The sequence below is a fragment of the Tinamus guttatus genome, unplaced genomic scaffold (assembly GCF_059628265.1).
Source record: "Tinamus guttatus ecotype Peru unplaced genomic scaffold, ASM5962826v1 Tinamus_guttatus_pri_ptg000115l, whole genome shotgun sequence".
NCBI classification, from domain to species: domain Eukaryota; kingdom Metazoa; phylum Chordata; class Aves; order Tinamiformes; family Tinamidae; genus Tinamus; species Tinamus guttatus.
The window spans coordinates 1,712,792-1,737,687 of NW_028288649.1; the positions used below are offsets into that span (position 1 = coordinate 1,712,792).

The 24,896-nt window shown below is 37.5% G+C and overlaps 1 protein-coding gene across 2 annotated transcripts in view; it reads left to right on the forward strand.

Moving 5' to 3' along the window:
* Positions 1-24,896, forward strand: part of MYRIP (myosin VIIA and Rab interacting protein) — a 176,952-nt gene that overhangs the window by 54,901 nt on the left and 97,155 nt on the right. For both annotated transcript variants that reach the window (XM_088521089.1, XM_088521087.1), the window contains exon 2: positions 14,983-15,204. In XM_088521089.1, coding sequence (XP_088377215.1) covers positions 14,983-15,204 — 222 coding nt within the window. The remainder of the gene's footprint in view (positions 1-14,982; positions 15,205-24,896) is intronic.

Here is a 24,896-nt window from a genome sequence, read left to right on the forward strand (position 1 = left end):
TTTCGCATTTTGGCAGCTGAGAAAATTCATAGGGTAAGCATGTAACTTAATTTTCTGCAGAGGGTAATGTAGCAGAACATTACAGTAAACAATCAAGAGCACCTGCAAAGTATTATTTGCAGTCTTTATTTTCTTGGTGTTGTAGTACAGGACCTCAGTTAATGAGGTTTATTGGTGAAATAATCATATTTACAGGTGAAATAATGAAGAAGAAATAGCACTGCGTCATTTACAAGAACACTTGTGTTCTTGCTTATTTAATTGTAAATTGAGGCACTCGGTAAAACTGCTAGTGGAAAGCAGAGGCATCTGCTTTCATAGTATTCCCTAACTACAGGCTGCGCTCAGGAATCAGGAGGTCAAAAAAAAAAATTGGCAGCAGCTCTGCATCCTATGTGAAATGGCCTAATGAGTTCTAAAGTGAATTACACAGAAATTAAAAAATAGCAGTGCATTGCTCGTTACTGCTAGTATTCATCTTATCATTGGTTCTGGATGACTTCAGGATGTTACCCAAACACATGGTCATGTTTTACTCCAGTCATGTGTTTGACATCTCCTGGGTAGGTGATGGTACCCTTCTCTTAGCACCAACAGAAATGGTAAATTACTTCTTTCTGAAATATTTTTGGCATTTTATGTTGGAATGTGGTTATTTTGAGATGAGAATTTCCTACAGCACTTGGGATGTCCACTTAGGTTGTGAAAAACTGAACAAAACACTTAGACACAGCTTCAGTTGTTCATACTTTCATGCAGAAAACAAATCTAGCTGCTTTATGGAATAAGCTTTGGAAAGCATGTTTTGAACCTTACTGATTCAGTAATGTTTGCCTGAATTTGCAGAAAAGCTGAAATAATAATTTGGATATGTAAGCCACCCTATAAACGATTTTAATGAGACTGTTGGTATTAACTATACCTTTGTTTATTCAAACATAGAGATTTGAAGTGAGAGTGAAGTTTCATTTTGGAGCCAACTAGGAATCCATTTTGATGGCTTATTTTGGTTTTACATATCATAGGAGATAGAATGTGTGTGAATTAGGAGCCCAAAACACTTTGTGAAAAGGCTGGAAGAATAATTAATGAATGCAAATGAAGATTTCTCACAGAGTTATCAGAAGCAGGAAGCTTTTCAGAGAGTCTTCTAGTGAGTCTGCTATTTAAAGAGGAGATAGAAATGGAGCACTCCAGGAAGATAAAACTAGTTAATGAATGCAATGAATGCAACTAGTTAATGTTTGGAATTTTTATTTTTTTATTTTTTTTAGAGAAGAGCTTAGGATAGTTTTCACATGAGCCCGTCTCACTGTGTGAGAGTCTACCTTAATCAGAAATGACAATAAATTTTAGATCACATCAGTAAAAACAACAGAAATCAACCTCCAGAACCAGATGGCAATTGCTCACAGGTCCAAAGGAATTAAATATATATATATATATATATATATATATATATATATATATATATAACTGTAATAGCAAATTGTCTCTTTAATTGTTCTTGGTTGTAGGAAAACTCATGGTTTTCACATGTGCTGCTGGTTTCTAAAAGGATATGCAGGAATGGTAGAACTATAGACCAAGAAGTCCAACTTCTGTGCTGAATGAATGACAAAATTAATAAAGTAGATGATGATATTCACACCACTAATACTGGAGAGAAGTCGGTACTTGAGGAATTGCTCCTTGCAAATTGAATAAAGAGCCTTGAATGAGCAGAGAAGCATGTGGATTAGTTGATCAAGTTGTTGTTTTGCACTTGGATTTCAAAAAGGGTTTGATGCGTTCCTCCCTGGAGTCTCTTGAGGAAACTAATGTCGAGCAGTTTAAGAGTGATTTATTTCATGAATTAATTACTTTTTAAAAATGGACTGGGGGAAAAATCACTTTCCTTAGTATGAGGTTATCATGGATTTCTTTTAGGAACTGTGTCATTAATAATGGAAAAAAAATAATGCCATGATCAAGTTGGATGAATGTACAAAATAATTTGGAAAAAAAAATTAGGAGCTGAGTGACAAAAATTGCCCAAATTCTTCTTACCCTTAAAGCCAGGGCAGCAGCAAAGCAGCATGTTACATTAAGTGTTGATTAATTTAGAATTTATATGTATGTGTTTGTGTATATATATTTGTGTGTGTGTATACACACAAAACCACATACTAATTGCATATTATTCTATGTATCTATCCAGCATGGTTCTCTGTACTGTATTACCTGTCTAGAACAGCAACCTAGTGCAGTAAGGCACCCCGTATGCTGGGTGTACCTACAGTATGTCACGCTTTGGAAATAGGACTTTCCTTTCACCTGATGGGCTGTTGCAATCGTGGATGACAGAGCTGAGTGCTCAACCTAACAGCAGGTATTTTTTTGGAACCAAAAAAATGACAGAGCCATTGCTAGTTGTTCTTCCAGTTTGGTGTGATGTCTGAAGATGCAAAACCTGTAGATGGAAATCAGAACCAAGTTATATTCTCCAGAAGCCATACAGTTTTCTGCTGCAGGTGGCCAACAATTCCAACAGTATCCTGGCTTGTATTAGGAACAGCAGAGGCAGCAGGACTAGGGAAGTAATCATCCTTCTGTGTTTGGTTTTGGGCCCCTCACTACAAGAAGGACATCAAGGTGCCGGAGTGTGTCCAGAGAAGGGCAACGAAGCTAATGAAGGGGCTGGAGCACAGCCCTCATGAGGAGCAGCTGAGGGAGCCGGGGTTGTTTAGTCTGGAGGAGGTTCAGGGAAGACCTTATCACTTCCTACAACTAGCTAAAAGGAGGTGGTAGTGAGGTGGGGTGGATCTCTTTTCCAGAATAACTACAGATAGGACAAGAGGAAGTGGCCTCAAGTTGCACCAGGAGGTTTTGGTTAGATATTAGGAAAAAATCCATGTCAGGAGTGCTGAAACGTTGGAACAGGTTGCCCAGGAAAGTGGTGGAGTCGCCATCCCTGGCAGTGTTAGAGAAGCACGTGGATGAGGCGCTTAGCGAGACGGTTTAGCAGGCATGGTGGTGTTGGGTTTATGAGTGGACTTGGTGATCTTGAAGGTTTTTTCCATGGTAATGTTCTGTATTTGCGCAAGTAATTTCAGCCATTCTTGGAGAGTATTAAAATGTGCTTACCCTGCTCCTTTAATGAAATGGTGGTAAGTCCTGTTGCTTTGTAGATGTGCAAAGGTCATGACTGGACCTTGAGATCACAAATAGGAATTTATGCAAACACAAAATCATTTATTTCAAGCTATACAGAAGCCCAAAATGAGGCTTCTGAAATTTAAGGTGATCTTTTAAAAAAATTTTGATGGCCAAATATTTTTTCTAGTAGAAACTTAAATGTGTGTGGGAAAGAGGCTTGTCATCTTAAATTTTGAGGGAGATAAAGTTCTGTTTAGGAATATCCAATAGTAAGTTTGAAAGAAAGTTTGATGCGTATGCCCATGATTCAGGAGATTTTCTTGTCGTTGCCTTGCCTTCCTGATTTCCAACAAAACATTTTGATGCACCGCGGAACTCAACTGTAAGTGGCATAGAGGGCATTCGTGTTCCCATTTTTTTTTTCAAGCTTGCCGTGGGTTTCATATGTGTTTCTGTTGTTTTGAAAAGTCCTTGAATACTGTTGTTCTATTAATGTAGTAAAAATGTTTTTATCTATTTGTGATATTAGCCATTAGTTACTAAATAGTGCCTGAAATTGCAAAATAATAATAGATTTGGAAAAAATCTTATAGTATGTTTAAAGTAAATCACATTTTCAAATTTTTATGTGATTATTTTTAGTTGCAAAGAAAAAAATAAAAGCATCTGTAATGTGCCTCCTATAGCATGTATCACTTGAGGATGTGATGGCGTCTTCTTACAGAAGGCTGGGTAAATGTTGCCATCTCCATATAATAGGAAATGAAGAAAGAACAAAATTATCTCATTCTCTGGTGTCATATTAGTAATGAGATGCAGAATTTTGTTATGATTTAGATAAATAGATTTATCTAAATCATGAATGTTTATTAAAACATGTAAAGTAGACTTAACATATACTATAAATGCAGAAAGAAAACTCTTCCGAGTGTTTGGAAATTTCTATTTGTGGCTTATTTTGTTATTTTCTCTACATAACTCCATAGTGTTTAATTTCTTTTTATTTCCAAAAAGCTTTTGAAAAAAAAAATCCCTTTTAAAAAGGTCAGGTAAATACCAAGATGCTACCAGGAGATTAGAAATGAAGAGGTCTTACAGATTAGAAACTTATGGAAATAAAGGTAAAGGAACAAACAATGAATTTTCACCTTTGTCAAGAGGCATGTGGGACTTTATACTAAAGGATTTCTTTTCTTTAGCCTGTTAATTGATGATTTGGAAACATATGACAAAATGTTTAGAAGAAAGAGTGTTTAGTAAGTATTTACTTACGTAGAGTCAAAGGTACCTGCAAGCATGCAGGTAAAGTCTTTGTGTCAGGCTCTGATGGTGGATTGGGAATGGTGAATATAGCCCTCTTGCATTCACTTTTTAATAACAGCTGTACCATTGTCAAATTGACAAAAGATATCTGAAAATATTTTCTGCACGGCTAAACTATGGATTTCATTGTTCCAGGTAATATTGAAATTCAGATTTAGCAAGATTTTAGGAGAAACAGGCAAGCAAAATATTCTGAGAGTTTAAAACACTTTTATGGATTTGAGCAGCTGCAGTGTTAAGTTTCACTCTTTAAAGAATAAGAATGTTTATGCAGGGGGGAGCTTCCCGCATTCATGCGATCTTCTGGCCATCTGCTTAAAAAACAGAAGTGTTTGAAGGACCATAGTCCATCAAGGTTATTCCTGTATTTACTTTCCAAGTCTGAAATCTATTACTTTACAGTTAGCGACTGAATTGAAAGATACGAAAATAAAGAGGAAGCAATGCTAAGAATAGGAAAGAGGAGGTTCACTAATCAAAGTGAGAGATAATGAATACATGTGTAAGCTTTAAAGTCTGTTAGAGACTTGACATATTATTGTAATGGTGATAGGAGGTTTTGATTATGTGCGTTTCAAAAGAATGAGATGGGCGAAACGTAATTCTGGGATTGGGTTTTAAGTGGAGGCTGAATGGGGGAGCTGTTGGAGATAATTGTTTAAACAGCTCACCAAAACTAACAATTAGGGAAATTCAGTTTTAGGAAGTGTAAAAGTTTCTGAGTTTCAGTGTGCGTGACTCCTAAGAGCCATTTATATATCCAAACATGGAAGAAATTATAACAGTACTGAATAACAGCAATAAGACCACTATGTACTGTAAATCAGGTGTCTGTATGTCTCATGCTTGGAGAGAATGGATATAGACTTGCATGGAAAAATTATGGTTTATATCAGAACAATATTGATTTTTTTAACAATAAATTGCTAGGCTAGATGCTCTGGCACCTTTGCAGCATGGTGATGAATACTTGTATTGCTGAAAAATAATTCACAAGACAAGGTGCTCTCTAGTCAATATAGTGCAATGCACAGATGCTTGTAAGACTGACAGAGGGGTTTTATAAAGGAAGACTGACATTTTTTTATTAACTAAGATGGAGAATTTTGCTGGAAAAGAGGAAATTTTAATTTTTAAAATGTTAAGTTTGGAGGATAGAAGTGTACTTTTCTATTACTAGTTTTTCCTGCTTCTAAATGATTTATAATGTGGGGTAGTCATTAGTAATCAGGTTTAAAATTCTTATGGGTGCAAATGCAGGAGAGACGGTCTGTGTTGTTCAATGGTTCAGTTAATGAGCATTTTGCAAATGTGAAATTTATTTCCAGAGGCAAGCCTGTAATGAGACCTATGTGATTCTTCTTATGTTCCCAGCACATGGAAATGTGAACTAAAATGAGAGTCGTTGCAGGTTAGGATGGCCTATTTTAAGATGAGGTAAACGTTACTGAGGAAATATTCCTAACTAATATTGATGTTTGCAGAAATGCATCAGTTGCCATGACTTTCTATTCAGGTGCTCCAGCATGACGCTCCACATAAGAACAGTTGTGTAGTAGTTTTATGAGATGAATTGCTGTATTAGCCAACGATAGAAAAACAGGAAGAGAGTTGATGGGAAGGCAAATAATAGCAAGTCGCTCTGGTAGTGTGCAGTAACAGTTAAAGCAGCTTCTCCCTTCGAGTTCCACTTGCTTTAGCGAGTACAGAAACAGCAGGACACTGTATGCTCGAGCTGTTAGGAAAGCACAATGTCCACTTGTTCTACCTTTCAGAAAAATACTTTTGATATCAGTATTGTATCACTTCAAATTTTTCCTAGTGTCAGATTTGGTGCTTCTGAGTGACAGTTCAATATTCTGCCCCTCCATCTCTCCCTAAAGCAGTTGTTAAGCTCTGCAGTGAGCCTGGCCCCATATGGAACAGCAAAGGAACAGGGGAGTAAAAGCTGATTTTTGTCAAATATCTGGTTCTAAGTACGTATTTGAATCCTTGATATTGTTGGTTCAACAACAGGACTAATTTTTGTTTATTTTTAAATTTTTTATGCATTTCGTGGGCATATATACAGTCAGCTGCTGACCTCCAAACATGCAGGGTATTAGAGGAAAGTAAACAAACTGCAAGGCTGTTGTTAAAGTGCTGGAGCTCTGGGAAGAACATCCTTAGGAAAATGTTGAATCCTAAATGGTCTCTTTTGATATGAATGCATGTCCAGGTTAAAGACAGACATACACGCAGGCTGAAATGAAATATTTTACTGACTTGAAAGGAACTTTTGATAGCGTGATTATTTTGAATTACATAACTAGCCTGAAAGATCCACTTTCTATGGCTTGATCTAATAGTATATCCTGGCCTGAGACACTGAGGTGTGCCACTGAGATACCATGAGCCTCTTAGAAATAACCAACATACTAATTAAAATTAATGCTGTTATTTTTATCTTCTTTCATGCTTGCCATGTCTAATGTATTAGGTACTATTGACATGTTAGAAAAGGTGAATCTTTTGCTGACACCACCCATATATTAGGTCACCCGCTTTTGCTTTTTTGTTGTAGGTGACTCTATATTGTGCTCTTAATGCAGGGAAGAGCAAAGCTCCCATCAATCTTAAAAGTGAAGATCAGGGCCATAAATAAAATTAGGTGCCGTTTTTAGTTTTACTGTTTTTTTTTTTTTTTAGTACATAAACCTCTCAGCTAAAAGCTGACTTATTTGTGCTCTGCTGAGCACATCACAAGATTTCCTTAGAGTTGCATGTTCTCAGGGGTTTAGTTGAGTTTTGGCTATTATAATTGGATACAAATAAATGTGTAGGCACATAATGCATATTTTAAAATGTTTTTGCAATTTACATGATTTGCTGCTTTTCTTCCTGCATATGTATTTCTTTGATATTCGATAAACTTTATGTTCTTCTGATTAAATAATAATTTGGGGAATTTGCACCCTCTTGTTAGTAAATATTTTATCATTTAGAGTTTTGAAGAGATTCAAGTCATGGAAGAATTTTGGAAAGATTTTGAAGATGCTTCTCAGCTGTGCACAGTTTAAAGGAAATTAAGATTACTTCAGCACATTTCCTTTTACTTTGATATTTTGAGTATTTCCTTAATACTCGCTTCCCATTTTCAGCACTTATTCTTGATTAGGATCAGAATTCCCGGTGGTTTGGGTGGCCCCCCAGTTCTTAAAACGCAGAAAAACTTGTAGAGAGACGATTATATTGGTAATGAAGGAAGAGCTCTGGTTATGGCCATAGCTAGTCCTGCTTCATTCCTCACTTTCTCTTGACTTTATACCTCTACTACAAACAGTGGCACTGGTGCCCTGTCGCTGCTACTGAACTGTATTATTTTAGCTCCAGCAAGCTGAGCATCTTTGAGTTTGCCATCCTGAGACTAGGGTGCAGCTAGTAAGATCTAGATTCACTGATGAAGGCTGATCATCAAATACTCATTCTTTTCTCTTGGAAATCACCATGTGTTGTGTTTTGAGATCCTTGGCTTTGCAGAGCATGCTGGTGTTAGGCAAGCTAGTACTTTAGTACTTTATGTAATTTGGACAGGACTGTACACGTGTGTATGGATGTGCCATAAAGCTCTTGCATTTCCTTTCTGCAGTCATTGGTGCAGAATCACAGTATAGACCCAAACCACATGGCCTGTGAATTCCTGATAAGCGTTTTTAGCATGAAGCTGGTTTCTGCAGTCTATCTCTGCAGATAAATGTGATTGAGTAACACAAATTATGACCTCTGTTTATCATTGAAGCCTCTGCATCTCTGGTGTAGATTTGTTGTCAGCAGAAGACACCTGCTCCAACAAAAATAAAACAGATGAAAAGAAATCAGGAGAGTTCTAGGACCCGTAACAGTTTATGCAAAATGTCTTAAATACTTCTTGGACACAGAGGGACTGTATTGGTGGCACTGGTCATTAAATGAACTGTAATGAAGGTAATCGGTGCCACACCAGTTCTCCATGCAAGGGGGAAATGTCTCAGCTAAAGCAACATTCTCCATCATAGATTGTTTTTTGCAAGGCATGCTTGCATTTTATTAATGATAATGAAAAAAAAATGCTATTTCTGAATTGGTTATTGGTTGTGAATCATGCTTTATATATGAACCAGTAGCTCTTCTCAAGTCAGAACTGTTTTGTTTTGTCTTCCTTTTAAGTAAAGCTTTGCTTTGCTTTGATATATTAACCATCAATCATTCTCTGAGCTTGTTTTCTCTGCTTTTGTAGTTACATAGATATAGCCAGTGTACTGAATTCCTCTAAAGCTTTTCCCTTTTTGCTGAAGGGGAGGCTACTTGATTTTAAGTGCCTGTGAGTTCCAGTTTGTGTTTTATAGCTCTCAAAACATTTCATGTAATTGCCGTTTGCTTCAGGCAGGAATTGGTGCAATTGTTTTTCTCAATAAAAATAACTGGCTGACAGTCAAGATTTTAGGATGTTTTTGTGGTTTGCAGTAAATGCCAAATTACTCCTTTTTTGTATGTCAGATTTATACATATTGCAGTAGTAACTGATATTTGCAACCTCAACCTACAGTGGTAGCTTGAAAGATGCTGAGGAATGCAGTACAAGATTGGGTAAAAAAAACACTACATATGTGGAAAAAACAAAAAAAAAAGTCATGCTGCTACCTCAGGAAAATCAAGGCAAATACTTACTTGTAGCTGAACAGAAGTGGCTGCCAATTGGATCTGTGGACAGCTAACACTTGATCGATTGCCTCGTTAGCCTCTGCTTGTGGGGATACTTGGCTTTCGGTTGTTGTGACCTACCTTTGCCCCTCAATGTGACATGTTAGGCACTGACTGTGACTTGTCCTTTAACAGGTTGTTTGTACTATAGCCACAATATATGTAAACATGCTGTGAAAGTGTGGTGGTCTCCAAAGTGAACAAACAAACAGTGAATTGTAATTGCTTTTTAAAAATAACTGTTCAGGCAGTTGGAAGAAAACCTCACCCGTTTTAATGCTGTAAAGCAGCTGCAAGACAACAGACTAGCATGCATGTGCAACCTGTAGTTTAAGCCTCAGTGCCTATGCTGCAACAACCCTTTTGTTTGTGATGTCCGTGTCACCAAAGGAGCAAATATTGTGTCTCTGGGTTTTCTGTAACTTTTCATAACCCTCACTTTTTAGTAAAAGAAGCTTCCTTTCTCCCTCTTTTCGTAACTGAAGACTGTGCAGAAAAATGTGTCTGTGATCCTCCTGCACCCAAGTCCAGCTGTTGAGATGGTGAGAGACACATTTCAAATAGAAAGCACCTTCACATTTATGGAATATTTGTGGAAAACATAGTCATGCTTTTTCCCTTCTCTCAGCAGTAAAATCTCAATTAAAGTCAGAGGCATATTCACTGCATTCTTTACTGCATTTTTACTGCATTCTGTGTGATTTTGTCCTACTCCCAGAACACCAAGCTGGTCACTCTTCACATACTTGCAACTAAATGTATGGAACTAAACTGAGTAATTGAGTTATTAGTAAAAATAAATAAAATTCAGCAGTGTCAGAATTTTAATCTCTAAATTAATAAGAATTATTGTGTTATGGTTCCCATTGGAGAAAATTCCTCTACTTGGAGCTTAATTATATGCACTTCATTAGTTGTTCTTAATTAACAGATATTTCGGTTAGAGAGATATTCCTTTGTGACGACTAAATTATGTGAGTTTTGAGGTCCTGCATTTGAGGTCCTGCATTTATGGTGATGCCTATGCTTTGTATTTTTTTTTCCTCTTTCTTTTTTTCTTCCTTTTTGGAGGAAAGATTGGAGCTTCATGTTATTCTAATATTTGCTTTTTATCATGCATCTCTGTTCTGCTATAAGTCAAAAGTTCTGCTTTTGATGTTCTTACGTACTAAATCACTGGCAGTCGTGCAGCAGAGGCAGATTTGATCTGTACCCGGATGCCTGTATATCGGTACTGCTCTACAGAGTGGGAGTTAGCAGAAGGCCTATCCCTGTTTGGCTAGTCCAGCCAATAGGTAACTCTGAACCACATTTACTGAGGAGGAAGATCACCTGGCAAAGTGTTGGTTTAATTTGGAAGCATTGTGGGGGAAGAAAGAGTTGAATGAAATGCAAGTGTTTGCAAGGCGGCAGCAGCAGCATCTATGAAAGTTACTACTATTTTGTTTGTTTGTTTGTTTCCCTGAGGAAAATCCCTAGTTTAGTCTAGCATTGAATAAAAGCTTACAGTCGGACTATCTCTTGGAATGTTTCCAGCTGTAGTTACAAAATGAATAGTTTTTGACTCCTTATTCAACTACACTGTGTCTTGCTGTGCCACAACTTTCATGGAATTCATGGGGAAGGATATAAAGCATTTGTAACTTCTTTATTAAGAATATGAGGAAAAGTTGCTTTCAAAGCAGAATAAGCCATTTTAAAATTTCAAAATATATCATTTCAAAGGCACTGAAGAGTCATTTCAACTTTTCCATATGTTGGCCAAATATTTATCTGAAAATATATCTCAATTCTATTCCTGAATTCAGTGAATTTCAGTTTTTCCCAAACTTCTGGGTTATTTTAATTCTTTTACCAGTGACCAAAAACATTCCACTCTGATTGTACTTCAGGCGGATAGATACCTAACTGGGAAAAAGCAGAGGTCACACATTGACCCAAAAGAGGATTGAAAACTCTGGATCTGTGAAATTCCCATTTGCTTTTTCTTTGGTGGGAAACTCCACTGTATTTAGCTTGTTTGTGTTCTGGGTGCGACTTGAGGGGTTGAGGAGCCATTACTGGAATACATACAGATGTGAGAGCATCTGGCCAGATCGGTTTGATTTATTTTGGTCTAGTCTTTTAACCTGGCTCTCGTTGTTCTTGTGTAGCTCTTTTTCAAGGATAGATTGAGTAAGGCGTTTTCATGGGGAAGGGATTTGGAGGGTACTGTGTGGGCAAGGTTTCCAACCTTCATTTGAATAATGAAGTTTGTCTATATGCATATATTTGTGTGCTCACAAGCATACACACATTAAAGCTAAATAAATTTGACTATAAATGCAGCTGCAAAGTAAAGACCATTCTTTTCTAACTAAATTTACCAGATTAGAAGGTTTTTATATTATTTGCTGTTGCCTACTGATTTGCTTTCATTTCATTACTGCATAGTCCTGTATATGTTAAAATAACAGTGTGCTATTAAATTTTCAGAAACATTACCATAATACAAAGCATCTGGAATAAGTTAAGAGCATTAACTGTGAGAAATCTGAAAATTTTAGCGAGGAAGATTGCTATGAAGACTGCAAATGAGAAGATTGAGTCTTTGCTAAATATTTGTGTTACTATAGCAATAGCTACAGATACTGAAATCTTTGAAGGGACTACCTTGAATATGTGTGCAATTGGGAGGTGAAGGTGCTAGCAATATTTTCCTGCCTGTTTGCAGAGGTTTGCCTGTTTTGTAATATGCGATGTGATATTGTCTCCAGAAAGTGCAAACATTGTTCATGTAAAATCCACTGGCATTACACATCATGTTAAATATAAATTGCCTTATGGAGAACCACATTCTTTTGTCTGTCAAAATATTGTCTCTATCCAGTAGAAGCATTTTGTGATTTTTATCTTTTAAGGCTTTGTTTTTAAAAAATAAAAAAGTCATAGATGTTGCACATGATTTCTGTACTTAGGAAAATCATTGTTTGTTAGGCTTAAATTTACTGAAAATAGCAAGCTGGTATTTTTTGACCTTTATTGTGTTAATTATTTGAAAATGTGTGGTTTGCAGTTTTTGAACTATTTGAACTGCAGAGTCTGTCATGTATCCAAGGACAGTATTTACTATGCACAAGGAGCATGGGAAGCATGAAGATGCCTGGGCTAGGGAAGTGGACTACAGGAGATGCACATGCATATCTATTGAAAATAATGAGTTAAGTAATGGAGTTCAGGAGGAATTCATTCTGAGATCAAGATAATGCAGACCTCTTGCTTTGAGACTTTTTTTTTTCCCTCCTCCACTTTATACAATGCATTCACCTAAAAACAAGATATGGCCCGATACATTTGACAAAAACCTCTGCTTTCTTCTTGTGACATATTAGGACCGATGCGTTTGTTGCAGGATGTGGAGAAATGTTTCATGAACTTTGGTGTAGCATGACACCCTGCAGGTTTGTCTGTGCTGGGTTGCATGCTTCCCTGTGCTTGTGGAGAAGATGGGAACGTTTGGTCGGCCCAGCCCAGTTGGGTTCTGGAGCTGCTGCTCCAAAGGAAAAGTGTTTTCAGCACTGAAGAAATCTGAAGGCCAATGTAATCAGGTAGAAGGTCTCACGTGTGCCATAGTACTCATCTCGCCTGTATGCAAAGAGGGAGCAGAGTCTCTGTGTTGCATTTTATGACAGCACGCGTGCAGTCCTGATGTTATGATTTCTTGCACTGTTTAACATGCTCTGCTGCTTATTCTGGTCTGTATTCCATGGGGAGGGCCAGGGCGGGCTGGGGAAAGTGAATAACAGTGAAGCAGTAACAACACTGATTCTAGTGCAAATCTATGTAGGTCTGTGGTACTGGAGTCATCATTTCCTGCTCTACCACTGTACACTGATGGGGCAATGAATCTTGTTTTACAAGGTCAAGCCAGTAGGCACTGTGAAAGGAGCCTTGTTGATTACTTTTCTCTCCTTTACTGATCTTTTATGTACAATTAAGTACTTGGGATGAGGAGGTTGTCAATATGGCTAGGAGTTTAGTTTTCATCCCTTTAGAACTGTTTGGCTATGGGAATGAACTAATCTTTTACCTTGGTACCACAAGTGGGGAAAAACACAGGATTAGATCTGTGAGAAATGCACTATCCTGAGTTGCAAAGTAGTAAATAGTGGTGGTGTCTGATACAGAAATAATGCTTTTGAGAGACTTAGAGAACTACATTCTGGGTGCTCAAGATGCAGAATAACTCTAAGAAAAGTAGGGAATAGATAGCTCTCAAACTATGGAATTTATTGGTGCAGATAAACTTCTTGTTGTAAGTGGGTATGGATGCTGTTGAGTTCAGTGAGATTCTGTAGATGTCTGAAGATGATTCGGATGTGACCTTCAATGATAAATTATAGCAGAGTTTACTGAGAAGATGGAAGAAACATTGGTATGTTGTAGAGAGATACCAGATGGGAGTGAAGAAACATTCTTCAGAGAGAGCAAAATGACATTTATTGAGAGGGAATGGAGAGAGGAATGTAGTAAATGTTTATATAAGGATAAATCACTGTGGCAAATATGAAAATTAAAAGAAAAAAAAGGAAAGAAATATAATGAAGATGGTAAAGCTGTAATGGTTTGTTGCTGTTGGGTTACTAGAATGTTTCATAGACTAGTACAACCTAATGTGTCTAACCTAACAGGAAGCTGTTATAAAATGGTAGGAAAAATGTAATCAAAGCATATAATTTTGTAGCCAGATGGAACTATAACAAAATGCCTGGGTGAATGAAATCACCAAGTGGGTGGAAAACTGTTGGACCACTAGGCTCAAAGAGTAGTGGCTTGGCTCTTAATGATGTTTATAGATGATTTTGGGCCCGTTTCTGGAAAAAAAAAAAGTATGTAATAAGTAGATTCTGTTATATACATCTATATATATATACACGCACATATATTTGTACACCAGCTCCTAGAAACATTGAGGTAGCCTCCACTAATTCCATTATACAAAAAGAATTAAAGCATGTATGTGCACAGTATTGTTCTGTACTTTGTCTAGCATGTTTTTCATGGATCCTGTTATCTTTTTTCTCTCAATGTATATGTAGTTGTACATGCTGGATACATTCATTATGACTGTATTTTTCTTACTGAGCATGTAATGCACTGCCTAATTTTCAAAACAACAAAACTACTATAAAATGGAGATTGCAAATTAGTGAATACTGCACTTCTGATATAAATGAGAATACAGAAAGCTTTTGGAGTCTGCAGATCCTTTCACAAGCAATCATCATTTGATTCCTGACTTAGTAAAACACCCTAATCTCTCTGAAATGAAAGACAGAATTAAATTTCTTGTCAAAACTGGAGCTATTTATGAATAATATAGCCCCACAAATCAGAACAAAAAAGTATAGAAGATTTGTTTACAAGGCTAGAGTATTCATCTAGAGTATTTTTACTGCTCTGCACCAAACCTTTTAATTTTCATGGACTGATTTTTGTTTTGTAAAATGTTCCTGAATAGGCCATGAATTCTCAAACGATACTGTCACCCTGCAAAGCCGGAGTAGAGGCTTTCTTGAGGGTTGTGTTGGTGGAAGTGAATGAAGGGAGATTATTGCTTTTAGCTCACAGTACAGAGAGTTTTAATGGCTTGGCCATGGGTTACTCAGAGGACCTTTTGCTCCCCAGTTCTGGGCTTGGAATATACCTTTCTGACATTTGTCTCACATGAGGAAAAGTTATTTTAACAGTATGACATGATATGGGAGGAGAGAGGCAAAGATGAGATTTCCCAATGAAATTTTCTTTGTATTTCTGTTCTAGTGAAATGAAGCAGAAGCTGGATGAAGAGGGTAACAAGTGCAGCATCCTCTCCAAGCAGCAGAAGTTCAACGAGCACTGCTGCATTCGCTGCTGTTCCCCTTTCACGTTTCTTATCAACAGCAAGCGACAGTGCCAAGATTGCAAGTACAACATCTGCAAGAGCTGCAGTTCTTACCAGAAGAAGGAGAAGGCTTGGATTTGCAGTGTCTGCCAGCAGGCAAGGTAGGAAAATATTGTTCAACTGCCTCAGGTAAAGCAGCTGTTGCTGGCCTCAGTTTTTTCCCCTCTATTTGTCAGCAAGTGACACTGGTGAGATGAGGCACGAAGTATCTGTTTATGCAGGTGTTGATTGTTCCTCAAGTGTTTTGTTACCTGTTGCATTGCTAGGTTCTTTACCTAGGCTGATGAATCAGCAAAGAGTAATTGAGCCTAGTTTGTACAGGGCTGTGATCCTGTTAAATACCTAGGCTGCTGATGGAACCCGAGCACAGATGGTGGTAGGACAGTTAATCATTTTTCTGCAAACCCCACTGATGTGTAGAGAGGGGAGGGAAGAATATTAGTGAAAAGGTCATCCAGCTGTGAATGTTTTTTGGTGTGCTTTTCTAAATGGCAGGTTTACTGGTGGGGATGCTTTGCGTTTATTTTGGCAAATAACTGTTAAAAACAGCAGTGCAACCTGTTAGTTATTAACATCTGTTGAGAAAATACTGCCAGGTCTTTTATTTGCAGAAGGTATCAGAGTGATTTTCTGTCTCGCCCTTTTAAAGACTATCATAGCAAACACAATTAAAGATAGCACCAGAAAAAACAAACTTAATCCAAGCAAACACATAACAACAACAACAAAGGGTTTATTCCTAGGATGGTGACTCTGGTGATTCTTCCTGTCTGCGTTGCAGGCCAGATACCAAAGGCCCTCTTAGCTATGGCAGCATAGTACTCATCAAGGGTTTTTGCTCAGGTAATAAAATTAAATGAAATAGTCTGGTTCCTTATAGGTTGTTTTTTTTAAAAAACGTTTGAGTAAAATAGCCAACTAAATGTGGGAAAGTCTTCCAATTTGGTAGTAAAAGAGGATAAAGACAACAGCTTAGTTGTTTTCCAGCCTTGTATCTTGTTCCTGGGCTCAACAAATACTCATTGGTCTCATTTGCTTCTCATTAATGCCCACTTGAATTTTAACCGTTTACATAGTATCCATATAAGAAGTGTGTGCTCAATGATACAGCACCTCAAAATCATAGGGATCTCGGATAGATCGTTTTATATTTACTTTTAGATGGTTAGGTGCATTAGTTCTGAGCTTCTTAGTTTTAACAGGGAGCAGAACTGCATAAAGAGTTGACATTAATGTTATTGAGGCTGCTCATATGAATAAGGATTTTAGGAGCAGTCTCGTATAACATGCTAAAATCAAACAGTAATACCCTATGCATGTTTTGGTTGTCTTTTCTTATTGTGGTTTTACTTTTTCTACTTTGATAGACATGAATCAAATGGACACACATTGTGTAGACCTATTCTCTGACACTCCACTTAGAGCAAAAAAATAGTTTCTACAAAATGATGGAGCATAACATAACTTTTCCAGCTGTGCAGAAACCTCACTGATCATACTGCAACTTAAAAGGCCACCAGTTAATCTCTACAAGAAAGGAATCATACCACCCCTGCACAGTTTTGATGGAGGAGCACTCTGGAGCAGCAAGATAAATTCTCTTTGTGCTTGTTCAGACATTGGCTCTACTTAGTCATTACTGCTGATTCTTTCTGACAAGTTTGACATCACTCTAGTAGGATGTAGCCTGAGACCCAAATTTGTATTATTTTTTTTCTGGCAACCTTCAGACAGCAATGTTCAAATAACTTTACCCACCAGAACTAAGTGCACTGTTGGAGTACAGGCTGCCTCTTGCACACCAACAGTTGCAGCTGTTCTGTGGTATGCTTTAAAATGTTAAAACATTTTGAACATTATTAAACATGTTTTTTAAACAATATTTTTTAAATTTAAAAAATGGAAGTCAGCAAGATCCAGCTGAAGCAGACAGCTTGGTGTTGGGAGAAGGCTCAAACATCACCATCCACCTCCCCTCCCAGTGGAAACTGCGCAGGAAGGACATGTGAGCTGTGCTGTGTCAGAAGACTAAGACTACCTGACATGTGATGATGTTGCTTGTTTCTTCTGCCCCCAGATGTGTGCATTCAGAATAGCAGAATCATTTTCAGTGTAGCTGGACAAACTGAGAACATCCTCTGTTTTTGTTAGGGTGATGTTTGATGGTACATTGATACAATAGAGAGCACACATTTTAAGCAAGTAATACATAAACAGAAGTAAGTAGAGAGAAATGTCTGACTTTTCAGAGTGTTGATAACAAAGCAAGAAAAATAAATGTTTTAAAATATTTTACAAATAAGTTAGTCCTCAGCTCAACTTTTTAGATCTTCCAGCAGCTGTGAAGCCCCAACTTTAGAGAAGGGAGAAGTTCCTGTGCTGTTTCCAGCTGCCAGCCTTTGAACCCCAAGGGAGATGCAGTCCCCAGGGTAGTTGCTGATTCTCTGCATTTTACCTGAATACATCTTTCCCAGTCAGTGAGGAACCAGACAAATTACAAGATTATCTTTCTTAGCAGCATGGAGAGCTACGGAGCCAGTGTTTGCCTCTACTTTAGTCATTCAACCATTGCAAATTACGCTTCTTTATTCCACATCTCCCAAGTTCACCCATATGGGCGGCGGAACAGGCAGCCAGGTTTGCAGATGCTGATGAGCAGCACTTACTGTAGTTATTCATTGACTCAGCAAAAAAAAAGTCTCAAAAGAATTTCATTTCAGAAAGAAAATCTTTAGCTGTATTATAAAATCCTGCCATTTTTTTGCTCTGGAAGAGACAGGCCTTTCCCACAATCCCATGTTGCCCTTCTAGTCACCCACTTCTAACTCAGTTATAAACATTTTCTTTATTTATGAAGCCTGAGACTAAACCTGAGTTAATTTTTCAGTGACTAAATTGCAAACATTGCAAACCATTCTGTGATCTGGTCTACTGCCTGTACTGTGCAACCTGCAAAACTCTGTAGAGGAGGAAGGGCCTGGGATTCCTCAGTAGCTGCTGAGCAGTTTTCTTTTTATTTTTTATTATTATTTATACTAGCACTCAGGGGTTTTTTTTTGCAGTTAAAAAAGCAGGGGCAGTTGCACAGTTCCTCTCAGTTCCCTATCCCTTTCTCAGTGACTTATCCCCCAGATGGAGCATGGACTATGTCCTCCTGCCCATCCCTGGATCCTCTCTTTCTTATTTGTCTTTTATTTTTCCCTTTTGTGGGCCAGCACACAGAGTGGAGGTGGTTCTTTGTTTGGCTGCTGCTTGGTCTGTACATTTTACCATACAACAGATATCAAGCTAGAAATAGCTCAGAGGGAACTGCATTTTCAGGTTGTGCTCTTCTTCCCTCCCATCCCTAGTTAGTGCCTAGTTAATGCAGTTCAATGCTATAAAAAAACTATGATGTCTGCGTAACTGGAAGAGTATCAACATGTACAGTTCAGACTTCCCATAGCGATCTGCTTTAATTCTTCAGTTCTGCTCTAGGACAGAGCTGGAATAATCCCGATTTTTATTCTTAATATATATTTGGAATATGTCAACCAGTTCTGTGGTGTCAGAAGCAGTTTGTTGCTGTAGAAAAGGCTACAAAGCATTCTCAGCATAAATTACGTTATAAAGATGGTGCATCTTATTCATTAGAACTTCAGAATCTAATTTGATGAATTACCAGGAGATTGCCTTATACTTAATTGCACATCATGAAATACTAAAAAGTTCCTGTGTGATCTGGGAACCTAAGAACCAATGACTTGAAAATGATTAAATATTTCTGAAATTAAAACCAAACCAAAACCAAATTTTGTAACCATCACCTGAATTCAGATTCAAAACATTTCTGGGAACTGTACCAACCTTATTATGGATCTTACTCCCCATTATCTTTCTCCAAAATAGCAGCAGTAATTTTTACAGTTTGTAAGTGGTTTCATAGTAGATTCATGCACTAAGGTGATCTTGACTCTGAAGAAAATCTGATGTGTGACTTAGTTGTTCGGGGCATGACCCTAAAGGAGACGTGACATTTGTTCTGTGGAATTTTGTTTTTATCTTTCAAGGCAGAGATTTACATTAAACATTTATTGGAGAGCAAATATGCAAGTCAGCGTTTGAAAAAGAGCATGTTTGTGGGAAATTGGGCCAAAGAGTGTATGAGGTTAAAGCCTCTGTTTTTTTGCAAAAGCAGTAAATTCTTCTCTAAGCTAGTGAGAAGTTTGGTGTTTGTAGGAGGACAAACAATGCTTTTAAAGCACATCTCTTGTGATTTAAAGATGAGTTAAAAAATAATGCATCTTTTAAATATTGCAAGATTCAGCTCATTACAGAATCTTACTGCTCTGAAATGTGTTTGTAGCTATGTCTGTATAGGCCTCCAGCTTAGAGAACTGAAGAAATTTTCCTCACTTGCTGTTTTTCAGTTTTATATTCTCCAGAAGTGTTTTGGTTTAGAATCACCAGTAGATGCTTTTGTTAATATTCTGGTTGGTTTTTAGTTTGTTTCTTTTTGTTATTGTTATTGTTGTTTTTGTTTTTGTTTGTTTCTCCTCTCCTTCTAGTATGCAACTTTTTCATTAATTTCTTAGTATGTTATGATAAATTTGAGTATTATTCTTGTCAAGTGTTCAATTTATATATGGTGCATTTTCACCTCTTCTAAAGCTTTGCACGGTGTCTCCTCGTTAGGCACTCGTGTTTGGGTATCTTCATGCAGACTGTACATACTCAGTGCTCTTGCCTCTGAGTAGATTCTGGGTATAGTTCCTCTGTATTGACTTCTTGGTGTCGTATAGGGGTCCTTTAGAAATAGGGCAAGCTTTCCATTCAATACCCTCAGACCATGCAAAAGCTCAGTGTAACTCCGTAAAGTCTGACTGACCACGTCATTTTTTCCGTGACTATTTGGCCTGAATCTTCCAGTATTTTAGAGTCCCTTCTCTGGACTCACCGTTTCCGTATCAGAAGATCTCTATTTCTGTTCTGAGTGGGAGTGTGTACACCTAGTGCTTTCATGCCTTCCTATCCATCTGCTGTGCGAGTCTCTCAGTTGTTGTCAAAGCTCTCACTCAGATGATGAGGGTTTATCATCGAGTAACCTTTTGCTTAGCTCCCTGAACTGGGTTTTCAGTGATTCTCTTTATTTACATGGTTTATGATATATGTTATATGATTTATTTATATGTTAATGATTTATCATATGTTATGTGATTTATTTATATGTTAATGTAGAGTATGGCATCATTACCTGGTTGCAGAAAATCACTGTCTTACATAAGAGAAGCTGCTTTGTTTGTTTTGGTCTTTTGTGAATAACAAAGAGTGAGAGACCCAAATACCAATTCCTTTTCTCATTGATGTTGTTTGAAGAAAAACACAACCATACTGCATAAGCTCAGACTTCATGCAGTCTAAGTAGTAGTTTAAACCGTTCAAAATGGGTCACAAAAATTGTCACTGGGGTCGTTTGCAGCACAGATTTATTTAAAGGTTAATGAAGAGAAGTGCTCCTTTGTTTTTCATGTTCCCAATATTGGCCAAACCCGCTACACTAATTTGTTCACTGCTTAAAAAAAGAAAGTGAGAGAATATGTATTTTTAGCTTCATAGACTTTCAATCCAGAGTTATTTTTGAATGTTCTCTACAAGATTTTCTTTTGAACTTATTGTGGTGCTTGGTTGAAAGATCTTCTAATGTTAACAATTTGCATGAGTAGCAAATGTCTTACTGGGGGTTGAAGCATAAGAATTAAATTTTCTTTCATGTACATCCCACCCCAGGTGGGTGCTGCCAAATGGAAGGATGATCTTGAGTGCACATTATCTTTCCTTTTGCCCCAATATTTAGGATTGTGTGTATATGAGTAGTGAGTGGAAAAGTACAAGATAGTTTTGGCCTGGTCTTTCATTGCAACTGCAGGATGATTGATAGTATCCATAGTATTCAAAGTACTCTTAGTATTTATTAGTATTTATTATCTAGTATTCATATTATTCTTAGGATTTTCTGTGACCAGTTTGAAAGAAAATAAAATGGTTTTTAAACTTAGCTTTCAATAGGTTGGAATTGAAAATCAGAATTACAGTTGGAATTGAAAATCAGAATATTTATGCAACTCCTCTACCCCTGGCATTGGCAAACTCTTTAGATGGTATTTGAGGAAAGAAGGTGTCCTAGTTATTAACTGGCCCTTCTATTTCTTCTGTTGATGCATTCAGCTGTAACAAAACAGTTTGTTTCGTGATTTGGCTGTGGGAAGCTAATTAAGGTGTAAGGCTGCTTAGCAATCTTCTTTTGCATTCCAGCAGACTCGTCCATCTGCTAAAAGGAGGTTAAAATATCTCCTAGGCAGCCTAATTTAACTGCAGATTGGAGCTTTATGTCTACCTATAGGAGAGTTGCATCTGTCTGCTGTGAGGTCCTTCTCTGCCATTTGAGAGAACTTGTACAGAGCTTGGAAGCACTGACTTTGTAACATGATGTCAGGAAGTGTTTATTTTCCCTTCCTCTGGGACAGGGCGGGATGGAAACATTCACTTGCTATGCAGAATAGCAGAGCACTTATTCTTCAGCTCTGCCATATGCATGTTACCTGCTCTGGACTGATAAGAGTTTTGTTCCAGGTTTGTTTATAAGTACTCTGAATTATGCCATTCATATTGCGTTTTAAAGAATTACTACTTTTAAGCAAATAGCAATGGCTATTATTTTCCTCAGCTGTATGTTCTTGCAGAAGTAGATGCAATTCCTTCCGAAAATGCCTGCTACTTTATTCTCTGGCTTGCTCTATCATCCGTTTTACATGTTGTCTCTTTATCGCCTTCTGCTTCCCATGCTATAGGGTTCATAGGTCGTTTGGGAACTTGTGAAAGTATCAGGACAGACCACAGGCTTCACAGTCTTTTGCTTAAGAGTACCCAAGAGCAACAAGGGCAAGCTCTTAGATTTTGCATCAGAGTCAGGCACAGGATAGTCCATAGCACTTCATCCCTGACTCTAGTTTAAAGAAAGAAAGAAAAAAAAAAGAACGTGTGAGAGAAAAAATGTAAGCTGATTTCTTTTACAGAGCGATCTCTGTTGTGTTTTTTTGTTGTTTTGAGGGTTTTTTTTTGCTATTCCAATCTGTCTCAATTATGTCTAAAGTATGCACTGTGAAGGATTTCTAGCAGAAATTCTGCTAGACAGAATTAAACTGTTCTTGCATAACACACGGCAGACCACAGCGCTTCACTCAGCTTGAAGAAAAGTATCTAAAAATGGAATTGGAGAGTAGGAGAAGAGAGGTCTATTAAAATGGCTAAATAGAAGTGCTAATTAGTTGATCTTTTCTAGCTTTGACTAGCCTGAGAAGTGAGTGGGTGGCTGAGTGCCTACAAGACTGATCTGCATTTTAGGAGACCTGGATTCCGGTTTCAGCTATTAGTCTGATTGCTGAGTGACCTTGGGGAAGTTGCCATGTTTCAAGTTTTCCCAAGTGCAGAATAGATTTAATGATTCTGAGCTCTTGGAGCTCAGTGGTTGAAAAGTTAAATGTTATAGATGTAAGATGCTAAGTATTATTAATGTATTGTTATCGTAGAAGTTTTGTTGCAGTTAGCTTACTTAAAACCTCTGTTCATGTGTTGCAGTATCTCAGTATCCTGCAGTATGCAGGAAAAAAAGTATTTGAATTCTTATGGAAAATGAATGAGATGCAATGTTATTTTCAATATATATAGACACATCGTATATAAAGAATATACATATATAATATCCATGTGTATATTGAATATATATTAGCAACATATATATATATATATAAGCCTTTGCATGTTTGTCCCCATCATAAGAGTAGCTATAGAATATTTTACTTCACATTAATAAATCTTATGTAAATAGTGTGCAAAAAATTATGATTACTTAGTTCAGAGGAGGGGAATAAGAAGGGATGTAATACTTCTGCATAATACACACTATAAATAATAGTTTGGACTTGCCTAGTTAGGCAAAAACTGAGAGACTTTCAATGAAACTAAAAGGTGACAAGTTAAAACATAATAAAAATACAAAAGGGGCGCTTATGTGGCAAATGAGATTTTACATTATGTGAAATAATAAATATTAAGTATTAGGCAGAAGTTAGAGAAGAATTTCTCTTTCATGAATTCTCCCAGAGCAGCCTGGGAGCGCTGTGGGCCGTGAAAGCCCTGGATGGGACTGGTGACAGTCAGGAAAGATGTGAGCTTAGGAACAGTTGGACAAGATATGGTGACACCTAATTAGAGCGCTCAAATTTGCAAGTGGTAAAGGATTTACAGATGACAAAGAATTGCAAGCTAAGGAGCAAAGAAGAAGAAAAAGAAAGAAAAGCAAGATGCCAAAGACTAGTGTGTTGCTCTCACTGGTTGGTTGACTTCGTAATTCTTGTACCTTTATTTGTTTTGGAGTTTAATAATCCAGTTAATGCATTCCATATTAACTCAGGGATTCTGCCTGAAGCGAGTCTATTATAGCTCATCTGTTGCAGGAATAGTATCACTATCCTTATTTTAAATCTGTGTTATGCATTTAATCTGACTAGACTCCTCTAATGTATTTCGACCTGGAGAGGAAAGCGAATCTTCCCTTTCATACTGACTTACCAATAGTTTGAAGCTTTCACTTGTTTTCAAGTTGAGAGAGTTGCTTCTGGGCCAATTCAGTCCTTCCTGAGCAGGAGAGTCATTCCTGTGTGCTGTGGTGGGGTTTTCCTGGTTGACAGAAAGGATGAGGTTTGTCTTTCTGACATCCCTTCTCCTACAGAAACTTTGGAAGAACACCAGGACAACATTTAGCACTGATGTGTACGCTAGTCCCACCGTGACTGGGTAGCTGTGGAATCTGCTACACTTCTCTGGATGTCCTTCCTCTTTAGCTCTGTGTTTCTCTGGCAGAAGGTCCCAGGCCTTACATTCTCCTGAGAGGGACCGCGCGTTGGCTTAGGCCTGTGGTAGCATTAGCCAAAATACAGCAAAAGCAGCTTCAGAGCTCTGCAACCGGCCTGACTACATGCTGGAGAGGGATTTGCTATCCAGGGATTTCAACCCCAGCTGTCTCCCTCCTGCGCTTGCTGGAAAATGTTAGACTGTTGGAACATGCAGTGCCCTCCCCCAGCTTCCCTGAGTACCAGCCTCTCCTCCTCCTCCTGCTCAGGACCACATTATGGGTACTTACCTGCAGGGCCTGGATTTCTGATTCACGCTTTTCCCCCGGGCTAGGTTTCTGAAGTCATCTTAGCATATTGGTGGTTGGGAAATGTTTTTCAAAATATGTTAATCTTTTTGTTTTTGATAACATTATTTAGTTGGTTTCCATGAAAGTCCCTCTGGAAAAAAAGATTGCAAGGTTTTAACAATTAATTTAAAATTAATTAATTTTCAAAAATTAAGGGTTTTTTGAGTAGAAAAAAGTGCTTTTTCGTAATTAATTTTTCTTAACATTGCATTGTAACTACTGTTAAGATAGTTTCTAAAAAAAAACCTTATGTTAGCTCTAAGAAGAGCTAATACTTATTGAAGCTTCTTATCTAGATCAAATGTTCCATTTCAAGTTGAGTTGGAGTATCTTAGTGTTTTCATTGACATTTAAGAGTAAATATGTTTAAATAGCTTTAAGATGGAAAAAAAAGCATATTTGGTTATTATGCCTTATCACTTCTCTATCATCACTATCACATGTCATAAAATATATATAATAATGAAAAAAAATCTTGTTGCACTTTTAAGTTCGCTTTTAGACAGAACAGGGCTAACTTTCAGTTATACCGAGCATTAAATGCTAGATATGAAA